Here is a 13,132-nt window from a genome sequence, read left to right as displayed (position 1 = left end):
AAACTGTGTAGCATTGCTATCAATTTCTGGGAAGATAAACTATTTTTATTTTAATTTTTTTTGGTGGAGTGGGGTAGCAAGGAGGAAGGACAGGGTGGAAATGCAGAGGAGGATAAAAGGATGGTTGTACATGTGCCAAAGCATTATGTACCCAATAATGGAAAAGGACAGAACCATAAAAACAATGAGCAGCCATAATACGAAATTAGCAGAGATTAAATCTATGGAAATAATCATAACAAAGAACATGTCTTTGTATACTAACATCTGACACAAAGCTGCACAAATAAGCCAATCTTTGAAGAGTATTTAAGAGCATACAGATCTGAGTGAAAATCAACAAACTTAATTTCAAGGAGGAATGGACACACAATTAGTTTTAGTAAGTTTTACATTTTTTTAAGTCACCTCTAAACAGAGATCATTTGTCACAACATAAAAATGACAGTGCCAAGTACTAGTACTAAGAATAGCACAGATTTGCAAACAAGCTCAAGCTTTCTCTCTTCACATTACATAATAAAATGTAGGCAGTAACAACATGAACGGTGGACTCTGATCTGTGTTGGAATCCCAGTTCCATCACTTACTAGCTATATAAGCTTGGGCAATTTACTTGGGTTCTCTGCACCCTAGTTTCCTCAACTGGAAAATAGGAACAACGATAACCATCATTTACAACCATTATGAGGTTTAAATAAGATAATGTGTGTAAAACATTATCAAAGTGCCAGGGTTTGCTAAATTGAGTCATTATTAGTTATTATCACTTTTGGCCGTGCTTCAAAGCCAGGATAAGTTTGAGTAGTTAAGAGAAACGTATTTTTCAAAAGGACCAAATTACACGGCCTATTACAGAAATTCTTCTATTTAAAGTAATAAAGGGGCACCTGGGTGGCTCAGTGGGTTAAGTGTCCAACTCTTGATTTTGGCTCGGCTCACGATCTCACAGTTGTGACACTGAGCCCCACTTTGGGTTCTGCACTGAAAGTGTGGAGCCTGCTTGGGATTCTCTCTCTCCCTCTCTCTTTGCCCCTCCCCTGCCTGCAGGCTCTCTGCCTCTCTCAAAATAAATAAATAAACTTAAAAAAAATAAAATAACAAATATTTCCATCCATCATAAGTGGAAAATTTAATAGGCAGGAAGGTTAATGTACTTTCTCATAGGAATCAGTGGTAAAGAACTCTGGTTATCTGAATCTTAGTTTAATACATCTTTCCTATCAGAAAAGCACCCAGAATGTAATACCTAATTGTTCTTTTTTGTTAATCCTACTTAAAAAACTATTGGATATATTTCACATGATCAATTTCTAAAGACATCAGAAGACCTTATTTTTCTTGTTGACGTAAGAAAAGGATAACATTAGAAAGAACATTAACTCTTTCATTTTAGTAGCCAGAATTTTTTAAAGATCTAGGGAAAGAGTATTTATGTGAGAGCTTTTTTTTTTTTTAACGTGAAAGCAACATAATATTCTTATTAGTTATGACCTTATCTAAGGACATCGTTTGTACACAATGCCACCTGTTTATATTTAGGCTGCACTTAAAACAGGTTCACCAGAAAATCCAGAAGAACACTTTGTATGGTTTTTCTGGGAGAGAACAGCAAAAATTATTTAGAAAAATATTGACAGGAAGCTTATGAATCTCTAAACAAAGTAGAAAAAGCTCAATCCAATGACACTAAATACCTTAGAAATTGAATCTACACAGCTACAAATGCAATACCAAAAATGTGGGTGGCACTGATGCAGAGAATTCAATTCTCTATTTCCTTGAAGAAAAGGAACAGTACACGTACAATAACATAGGAATACTACAATATTCAGTTCCCAAAACAGCGAGATATATCTAATACATTACATTTAGAAATACCAGAACAATTTTCAATTCTCAACCCGTTAAAAAAGCTTTTATATAAAACAATAGTTATTCTAGAATCTCCCACTGCTTGACAAAATTAATTTCAGAAAAGGTCAACTTACCAACTCTATTACTTCTACATTTCGAACTGATGGGTCCGGCGCCACCTCTGGCCAATTAGATAATTCCAGGTACCCGGTAGCTTTAGTGTTGAGAGTATGAGATAAAGTGCCAAGCTGGAAATGATCCCTATCTATTAAAATAGAGGAAAATATAAAATAAACAATATGAGCTGTATATAACAGAGAACAATCCCAATCAGAGCTCAAGGTAATTGGCATATTACCTCAAATGTCAAGGAATAAATATAAACTAGGAAGCTCTTCATAGGTCAAAAAACTGATTTCAGTCCATAGATTACAATAATCTCCCCCATAATGGTCAATAAAAAAGCTAATCAGTCAGTGTGTTTAGAGGTGTTGCTCTGAAATGTAGCTTCTCTAAAAATTACTTTACTGTGAATATTAAGAATGACAGCACAGTTAAACAATCCATATACATGTCTTAGCACAAACACATTCAGAATTTTAATAGTTTTTCTACAATACTGACCTACTTTTTATCACCAACAATTAAATAAGAAACAATATGAAAACCAAGGTATACAATCATTTGATTCTGACTCTAATGGCTACTTGTTAAATTGATAAAATTACTCCTTTTTAAAAAGCTGGAAAAAATAAGTCAACTTCCATCTTGAAAAACAAATTTAAATATAAAGGGATATTTTTAAGAAATAATTCTTCCTAGAAAAGTTATGTTAGTGTACATAGAGTATTTAATTAGTAAAAACTCACTATTAAGGTATATTATATTCCTTATTAAATAAGGCTATTTAAAATAGGAATGAAGTCAATGTCAATAAGAAGAACACAGCTTTAATCTATTGTTCAGCTGAACTGCTTAGTAAGAATAAAAATAAACTCAGAAGACTGAAATTACTTAGGTAAATAAGGTCTATAAAAAAACTTTAATATGAAGGTTGCTCTGGAGAACAGATGAGTAGAAAGCATAGTGTTCTTATATATTTACGTATATTAATCACTTATATTTTCTAAGAGCTAAATTTTAAATGTATTAGAAATGGGACATATTGTCATAATTTTTTAGGTAACGTGTATTTTGCCATTATATTCTGATAATAATACCTTTAAAAGGAGATTCAAGCAGTGGTGCAGGTTTTTGTGCTAGGAATATTTTTTTGGCATATTTACTTAAAGCTCCACTCTTCTCATTCGGAACAATAAGCTGCCTAATAAATCTTGTACGGTCTCTGATGTCGTAGTTTTGATCATACTTGCCGAGATTTAATATGTACTGGGTAAGCAATTTTGTCTGTTGGAAAAAAACAGAACAAGATGAGAATACAGTTATTTATGATTATTGATAACTCTGGATAAACATATTTAAAGAGGTAATAAAAATGAATGGTTATGTCAAACAAATGTTGTTCCGTAGGGAATATGCATTTCTAACGCTGCAAATGGAATTTTGAAGCCAAAGCACATGTCCTCTTCAGTATTGGGGAGGTGAACGCTGAGTACTGAGAAGCAGCCATGTGCTAGATTATTAAACTGCTGAAGTGGAAAGAAAGGCATCATTAAAAAAATAATCATATATGGCAAACCCGCTGAAGGGTCTACGTGAGAATAATGAATGTGGAAATACAACTAAAAACATGGCACTCAAAACTTAATCGGAAAAATATGCAGGACATCAAAACATCAGAGAGTATTAGGGGGCTGGCAAACTGCTTCTCCTGAGGTGTGTTTTATGAAGAGATACTGTCCCTGGCATAAGCAGTGTCTGCACTCTGACTGCACTCAGTTACTTTACCCTGAATTATGACCCATTAAAGCAGACACATGAATCACTGAACTGGATTACTGCAAATTATTTGCAGTGCATTTAGCTGTTACTTTTTCATAAAAGCAAGCTGCTGATGCCCTCTAAAAACTAGGATAAAAGACTCCTTCCATTTCTTTCCCATGCTGCTTATAGCCTCTAGTAATATTGGTCATTTATTTATTTATGTAAGGCAGCAACTTATTATAGTAGCTTTTACACTGTAATAAGATTTCCTAAGTCAATTTTTGAATGTACTACATTAACATGTATTGAGATAATTTCAATAGTAATTAAACCAAATTTGAAATGTTATCAAAATAGGTTTGAATTTTAAACTCCAGTTACTTTATTGAAAAAGCATAGTTTTAATTTAGGTTACACAAACACAATTGTAACTATAAATTAAACAGGATTCATAATATATGGAAAAAATAAACATCGACATTAGAACATTTTATAGACATTAATAAAGGATAAAAAATGAAATCAGTCAAGTCAGGCACAGCTAAAGACAATTCAAGAACAAAAAGTCAAAGTAGAGAAATGGTGTGGTAAACTCTTTTACGATAATAATTGGTTAAGATAATTGATTTGAATAGAAAGCAACCTTCTTGCAGTAACAATGTATTTAAAGAGCATTAACCTAGTTTCAAAAAAGTAGAACTATAAAAAATACAAGTGAAAAATGTTAATAGAGTTATTAGGAATTTGGTTACCAATAATTGCTATTCACTAATTAGTAGACCATGGTGGTTCAACTGCAAATGAGAAAAATTCATTTTTATTTTTTTATTTTTTTTTTATTTTTTAATATATGAAATTTACTGTCAAATTGGTTTCCATACAACACCCAGTGCTCATCCCAAAAGGTGCCCTCCTCAATACCCATCACCCACCCTGCCCTCCCTCCCACCCTGCCCTCCCTCCCACCCCCCATCAACCCGAAAAATTCATTTTTAAAGAAAATTAGCAAAATATTCACCAAATGAGGAATACAGCTCAAAAAAAGTGTGGTATCCTGGACTGTGTTATTAACTTTCTGAGATAGCCTGGCAAATATACTAACCCTTAGTTATCTCAAATGCACAGTGAGAATTTACAACTAGGTTGACTCTCAAGTCCTTCTGAGTGGTGAGATTTAGAATATGCAATTAAAATAAAGAAAAAAATTAGTCTGTTCATTGCAATGATTTTCAAAATTTTAATTTCAGCATAGTTAACACAGTGTTATATTAGTTTCAGATGTGCAATCTAGTGATTAATTTTTGTGAACTACTGGAGTGACACATTTCTGATCCCCAAAATTAATTTTTAGAAAATTAAACTATCTCAATATATTAATAGACACTAATGAAAGTTAGGGAATTTTTAGGAATTAAAATTTTGTAATTTTTAAAGTATCCATTTATTGACTACAAAACTTGTTTTATTATACTGGTGGCCTTATAAAATAGTTCTATTAAAAATCCATTTTCGGGGCATCTGGGCGGCTCAGTCGGTTAGGCATTCCACGTGGGCTCAGGTCATGATCTCACAGCTCATGAGTTTGAGCCCTGCATCGTGATCTGTGCTGAGAGCTCAGAGCCTGGAGCCTGCTTCGGATTCTGTGTCTCCCTCTCTCTCTGCCCCTCCCCCACTCACACTCTGCCCCCCATTCTCTCTCTCTCTCCTTCCCTCTCAAACATAAACATTAAAAAATACTTTAAAAAATCCATTTTCAAAACTAAAATTCTTTTTTTCAAAACTAAAATTTTCTAAAAGATAAAAACCTATCTATATATAATGATGCATCAAAAACATAAGTAATTATTCACTATATGTTCATACACTTTAATCAGTTTGTAAGGTGTATCACCTCTAATAATAAGTCATTGACATTTCTCTGAAGAACATATTTTTATATGGCTTTATTTTGAGCTTTTTAAAAAGAGTAAGATTGTCTAATAAATCTTTTTCAAAATTGAATTTTATGATCAATAATTACAAAACTGTTGACATTTTCAACGTACTCTTCTCTATAGACCATAACATTTGTAATGAAGAAAACACCCTCTTTACATTAGACAATCTGGTAAGATTAAAGAAAATCCTGTTCAAAGAAGGATATTCTCACCATGCTTTCTTTTTCATGTTGAAATCTGTAAATATGTTAAGCCCTGATATGTAACTTTTACCCCTCCATTCAATGAAACTTTTTTTTGATAATTATTTTTATGAGACAAAACTTTTAAATAATTCTCAGGGTGCCTGGGTGGCTCAGTTGATTGAGCGTCCAATTCTTGATTTTACCTCAGGGTCAAGATCCCATGGTCTTATGATCGAGCCCCACGTTAGGTTCTGTGCAGACAGCATGGATCCTGCTTGGGATTCTCTCTCTCCCTCTCTCTCTGCCCCTCTCCTGTTCACAAACACCCCCCCCCAAAATAAATAAATAAACATTAAAAATAAAAGATTCTTTCCTCCCTTCTGCTCCTATCCCCAATCAAGCTTTCTCTCTCTAAACTTAAAAAAAAAAAACAACTTTTTAAGTAATTCTCTTTATACCTTTTAACATATTTCACCAAATTTAGAAAATGCAAAATCAACAGCATTTACAGCATTTTTGACAGAATAAACTTCCAAATGCTTTATTTTGATTCCATTTATGGCAAAATGGAACAAACATACAAAAGCTTTGAGTGAAAAAATCAACCTAGTAACGAAATTAATCAATTTTCTACTTGAAAACTGGCATTGTTTAGGTCCTTTTTCTGCTAATGGAGCCAAGACATTAATAGTTACTACTTCCTTCTTCATATGTAAAAAGAGAACTTGGAATAAAAAATGAAGAAAATTAATTTTTAAACAGTTATCTAAATGAGATCTTGTATCAAGAAAGCTATGTAAACATCTTTTGTACCTGTATGTATTTGTCATCTGGAGACACAATCTTCTTCTTTTTTTTTTTTTTTAAATGTTTATTTATTTTTGAGAAAGACAGAGACAGAGCGTGAGCAGGGGAGGGGCAGAGAGAGAGAGGGAGACACAGAATCTGAAGAAGGCTCCAGGCTTTGAGCTGTCAGCACAGAGCCCAATGCGGGGCTCAAACTCACCAACTGTGAGAACATGACCTGAGCCCGAAGTCAGTCGCTAACTTACTGAGCCATCCAGGCGTCCCTGGAGACACAATCTTCTTAAAATAACTCTTAACTTCTTTTTAAAAATTTAAAAATGTATTTAAATCCAAGTAAGTTAACATATAGTGTAATAATGATTTCAGCAGTAGAATTTAGTGATTTGTCACTTACATATAACACCCAGAGCTCATCCCTACAACTCAACTTTTTAAATAGATGCTGATCTTTTTTCAGTACATTTTATCTTCTGGTCGTTGTGTGGTCGGTGACATCACTACAACTCTCATAGTGGCTGGTAAACACTGATAAACATTTTGTGCACAGTTGAGTACTGAGAAAGAAAGTCAGTACTTCATTCTTCATTAAGTCTACACTTCCATCTTTAAGAAATGATTGCTGCTGGGTTTATAACAAGATAAAGAAAGAACTTCCTAATAATAAAATACATAGGCTTTAGATTTACGCTGCACAATAAATGACAGAAGTAGCGAAGTGAGAGTGTTCTGACCACTCTCTAACCATCTATGGCAGGACCGTCTCTTGCACATATTTCATCTACAACCAACCTCAAACTTCCCATGTTTTCCTCTGACTCTCTCCACTGACAACTGACAGCTTCATGCTTTGCACAGGCCATGGCACAACCATACAAGTTGCCAGCGTGGCCAGCAGATGAAACACTTGCACGTATCTTACCACCAGTGAAAAACTGAAGAATTTAGCTCCTTGCCCTGTCAGGGCACACTGCATTTTACCAGCACACATTCTGCATGCCGCTCTAAAAAAGAGAAATTAAGCTACATCTCAAAAAGGTTGGAAAAACAAGGTCTTTCTGATTTAAATGTCTCACATAAGAAAATGAAATCTCTCTTCATTGCACTTGTGTCTTACATGTCATTAGACAAAACCACAGCAGAGGTAAAAAAGTACAATGTGGAGGTCTACAAACTTAGTCTGACCTAGTTTAACACAACTATTGATAAAAACGAAAAATGTGAGAAAAATCCCAAACTAAATGAGACACAGAGGCAAGAGACATAAATGAGATCTGTTCCGGCCAACAGTTACAAAGAAAGTAAACAATGGTCAAGTAAATAATCATGGGTATTTAATACAAACAAAGACTCAATCCAAAACCAGACAGGACATTAAACAGTACTTTTAAAGAGGTTTTACTCATAAAATTATAAAAGAAAAAGAGAATAATACAGTGTACCCTTAATAAAAAAATATTAATATCTTATACACAGCTATTTGTTAAGTTTTGATTTCAGATTATTTTTTCTACTTAGATTTAAGGGACTATGAGCAGTAATAACTAACAGATAATGCTACCCAGACACTATACCTATTATATTCCTTTCAGAATGACTCTAAGTCACTGTAATATAGGAAAAATGAATTTTAGGGAATGCTGTATAAAAGTTTTTTAATCCATTATTTAAAAAAAAACTCAAAATATGGGCTTCATATTTCTACCTAAGCACTCTGACAAGTAATAAACAGATAAATATTTGCACAAACAATAGCTTTCTTCAAATATTTAGTAAGTCAGCACAAAATAGTAAAAAAGGTATCTTAAAATATACTACTAAAATCAGCTGAGATATATTTTTAATTTAAGGAAAATAAAAAAGTACACAGAATTCAGCATTTAGCATAGTGAAGATTAATATTGGTTCCACACAGCTGTTATTCTGAAAAAGAAGGATACTGGTAATTGGTTTGGTAAATGAAAGAAAGCAACACAAAATTCTTAACCTAAACCAGAGGGAAATCTAAGCAGTACCAGTGTTCCATGTCATCAATTTCATCACTTCATGACTAACCAGGATTCTTTATGTGACTTGGATGAAATTTCATAAATTTAACAGTATTCATATTTTTGTCAACTTGAAAAGTATTCTGTAAGTTCTTTCTTTACAAGCTGTATTTACTCAAGTATCTTAAAGCCAAAAAAATATATATCCAAGAAAGGGTAGAGGCGTCACAGCACAGAGCCTGAGACCCTTTTGCTAAGTCATGTTAAAGAAGCTGGGGGCAGAGATAGATTTCACCTAAGACCTGAATCACGGGGCAAAAGAGAATTTGCTTTTAACTTCAGGAAGGATGCCTAAGATGTAACTGTGATTTATAAAATTTCTTACTAAGAACCAAGAAGTCTAAAAAGTAATACAAAGAAAATGCAAATATTAAGGATACTCAATGAATCACTCGTTTCTAACAGCAGAAAAGCAGAAACCTGTCTCACAGAAAATCAGAGTTAATTAAAATGCATGAATTATATCTATACATGTCAATATTTTAAAAACATGGTATTAGGTGAAAAAAGTAGGTTACAAAGTATACAAAAAAATACAGTATCTACCTATGCAAAATTGCAAAACCCACACAACAGTAACATAGTGTGTGAGCATATACTCATATACTAAAAATGTAAAAACACACATGACTGAACACACTACCATTATGACAGCAGCTACTTGCCACATTCCTTTAAAAAAGAATAACAATTATGGCAAAAACATTGAGTTAGTCTTAGTGGTATATATGTATTTATACTATTTTACACTTCCCTATAGGTTTGGGTTATTTCATAATTAAAACGAAAACATGATGGGCACCTGGGTGGCTCAGTCCGTTAAGTGTCTGACTTTGGCTCAGGTCATGATCTCACAAGTCTGTGAGTTTGATCCCTATGTCGGGCTCTGTGCTGACAGCTCAGAGCCTGAGTCTGCTTTGGATTCTGTGCACCCCCTCTCTCTACCCCTCCCCCTCTCATGCTCTGTCTCGCTCTGTCTCTCAAAAATAAATAAATGTTAACAAAAAAAAATTAGGGGCACCCGGGTGGCTCAGTCAGTTGAGTGTCTGAGTTTGGCTCGGGTCATGATCTTGTTCGTGGGTTCGAGCCCCATGTCAGGCTGACGGCTCAGAGCCTGGAACCTGCTTCGGATTCTATGTCTCCCTCCTTCTCTGTGCATCCCCTGCTCAGGTTTCCCTCTCTCTCTCAAAATAGATAAACATTAAAAAAATGTTTTTAATTAAAAAAAAAGAAAACAGCTAAGTGAAACACTAAGCTATAATACTTACCACTACATTTAAAAGATTATAGGAAGTTAAAAAAAATGCACCCTTTATTCATTAATTTTTAGTTGCTATTAATCCCTTTAATAAACTCAGTTTTCTGTCTCAGACCTCAGTAGACTATTGCAAAGAAGTCATGCTCAGTCTTTACACTATGTCCTAAGAGTTGTAGAGCTTCAGCAACTTCAACTGCCCCTTGCCCCTTCTCCCGTTCTTTCTCTTTTAATTAAATTAAATTAAATTAAGAAATTATTATAATTCCCAATTTACAAAGGATAAAAGTAAGTCTTGGATAGGTTATATAATTTGTCCAAAATTATGTACCTAATAAGTGGCATAACAGGATATGAAGCCAGACAATGTAATAATGGAGCCTATACTCTCAATCACTACCTGCCCTCCAGTAACTGACATCATATAGTTCTATGGTAGTCATCACACACAGTTAATCTGCTTTCCAAATACAAACTTCCATCTGAAATAACTCAGAGTTAGAAAACTAAAGAAGCTTACTGAAGAAATCCACATACGGAGTTATAATTATAATGTAACAGTTAAAAAAAAACTATATGAACCAGCTTTATATATCTATACCTAAAAAGAAAAATATTAAAATGTTAAAGAGGAATATATAATACTAATGATAAACAAGATATTGATTTTTTTGATACTGTATTTTTCAGTTCTAAAAAACTTCCGTTTGAGTCTTTTGTATAATTATATTTCTCTGAGAATTCTTATCTTTTTATTCATGGTGGGTATATTTTCCTTTATATTGCTGACCCCACTTATAAAAAGCTGCTACAAAATGTTTGCTTGCAAATTCCAACATCTGGATCATCTCAGGGTTAGCTTCTGTTGTTTTTTCCAATTTTCTTGAAAAGTGATCACACTTTCCTGTTTGTGTGTGTGTGTGTGTGTGTGTGTGTGTGTGATAAAACACATTAATAATTACCGTCGCTAACCACTTTTAACTGTGCAATTCATGCAGAATATTGTACAACCAATACCACCATCCATCTCCCAAAATTTTTATATCTTTGTAAATTGAAACCCCATACCCTTTAAATAATAGCTCCTCATTCTGATTCCTCATATGTGGAATAATTTTGGATTGTATCTTGGAAATTACGAATGTTATATTATAGAGGCCGTGGACATTTGTTACACTCTTTGAGTACTGATTTTTGTTTATTTTAGCAGTTAACTTGGTCGAGTTCAAAGTGAAAACTTTGTCTCTTTGGTGCAGCTCAAATTTCAGTTCAGTTCCTTTATACTCAGCTGTGCTGCTCTGAATGCACCTTGAGCATGTGTGGTTCAGGGGTCAACCAAAATTATTCACAGATCCTGAGGCTCCCCCACTATGGCTCTCTCCTTTCTATAATTCTTCCTTTACTTTCCAACATCTATAGTTTCCCTGAACTATGTTCTCTACTTCCTCAGGCCAGAAGGACCTTGGGTTTTCTTTTGGAGTTTTAGCACCTGTGTGTAGTGCCAACTGTAGCCCATCCTCTTGGATAAAAGCCATAAAAGTGGCGACATTCCCTCTGTTCCACTCTCTTCTTCCAAGTGTTAATTTCCCTCCAGGATCTTACTGCTTTTCTTCACTTTTCTGAGACTTTGGGCATTTATTTATTTTTTGTATTTTTTCCAGAGTTGTTCTCTGTGGAGGGTCAGTCCAGCAGGAGCTAACTCGACATACTGAAAGCAGACTGTTGGCTTATTTGTAAATGAGTTTTCACACCAGGTAAAAATATTTTGAGGTATTAAAGAAGTTCATTACTCAATTATTCCTCAAGCCAACAAACGAACACAACATGCTCAATCTTATAAAAATTAACTTCGACATTTCCTATAACTAAATAATTCAATAACAATTCTGGGATGCTCACTAAGTTGTTCCACAGGGAATTCAGATCGACAAACAAATGTCAGGACTTCATGGCAAACCAGTCCCTGGGCACTGCCACAGTTCAGTCTTAAAGATGGCTAAAATAAATTAAATACAGAACATAAATTTTTTACAGTTAGCCCAAAGAAATCATTTTAGTCTCTCTCTCTTATTCAACAGGTATGAACCACACAATTTAAAAATGCTGTCAAGCGGATGGTGCTAAAAAGTGCCCCTTAATGCTTATTTTACCAATTCTCTCAACCCCCTTTTCTTTTTTTTTTTTTTTTTTTTTTTTTTTTTTTTTTTTAACGTTTATTTATTTTTGAGACAGAGACAGAGCATGAACAGGGGAGGAGCAGAGAGAGATGGAGACACAGAATCTGAAACAGGCTCCAGGCTGTTAGCACAGAGCCCGACGCGGGGCTCGAACCCACGGACCGTGAGATCATGACCTGAGCCGAAGTCGGATGCTTAACCGACCAAGCCACCCAGGCGCCCCTCAACCCCCTTTTCTTAATGAGAGACTGAAGAGCACAACCCTAGAGACACTGTCATTCACCTATTTTTACATTTAATCATTTAAAAACAATGAGTTACACAAAAATATATGCGAAAACTTGGTATATTTTCAGGGTGTCTCAGTGGCTCAGTCAGTTAAGCGCCCAACTCTTGATTTCAGCTCAGGACATGATCCCAGGGTCGTGGGATTGAGCCCCACATCAGAATCTACCCTGAGCTTGGAGCCTGTTTAAGATTCTCTCTCTCTATCTACCTCTGCCCCCCTCCCTTGCTCACACTCTGTATCTAAAATAATAAATGAATGAATGAATGAATGAATGAAAAATTTGGTGTATTTTCTAAACACTAATATGCCTTCACGAGTTGGTGGTGAAGTCTATTTGTATTTATCAGAAATATTATTCTAAAATATATAATAGAACAGTTCAGAAGTGGAGCTCCAAAACTTCATTTAATAATACAGCTCAAGAAAAAAACATCTGGTACAAGCTACGTTGTCTTCAAATTCAAAACCTACGGAATATATTCTGTAATTCCTGAACAAAAAGTACCACTTTCCATTGTTTCTTTATAGCTACAAAGAGGACCAAAAACAGAACCTTTATTTAGCTTTATAAGACATAACTACTTTTGGTCTTGATTAACATACTGATTTTGTACTAATTTTTTATTAACCTAGAAGCTAGATACATTTAGAGTAGCCAATTCCAGGTGTTATAATGACTTTTACAATACCACACGT

General features: G+C 34.3%; 1 protein-coding gene across 3 annotated transcripts in view; it reads right to left on the bottom strand.

The window, feature by feature from the left end:
- Positions 1–13,132, bottom strand: part of AP3B1 (adaptor related protein complex 3 subunit beta 1) — a 264,795-nt gene that overhangs the window by 102,818 nt on the left and 148,845 nt on the right. For all 3 annotated transcript variants that reach the window (XM_060635498.3, XM_060635493.3, XM_060635494.3), the window contains exons 16-17: positions 3,078–3,264; positions 1,992–2,122 (exon numbers count right to left, since the gene is read on the bottom strand). In XM_060635498.3, the coding sequence (XP_060491481.2) occupies positions 1,992–2,122; positions 3,078–3,264 (318 nt within the window). The remainder of the gene's footprint in view (positions 1–1,991; positions 2,123–3,077; positions 3,265–13,132) is intronic.

Source organism: Panthera onca, chromosome A1, assembly GCF_046562875.1.
Source record: "Panthera onca isolate mPanOnc1 chromosome A1, mPanOnc1 haplotype 2, whole genome shotgun sequence".
Classification (NCBI taxonomy): domain Eukaryota; kingdom Metazoa; phylum Chordata; class Mammalia; order Carnivora; family Felidae; genus Panthera; species Panthera onca.
The sequence above is the reverse complement of the archived record's forward strand: the minus strand, read 5'-3'. Positions and strand labels throughout refer to the sequence as shown.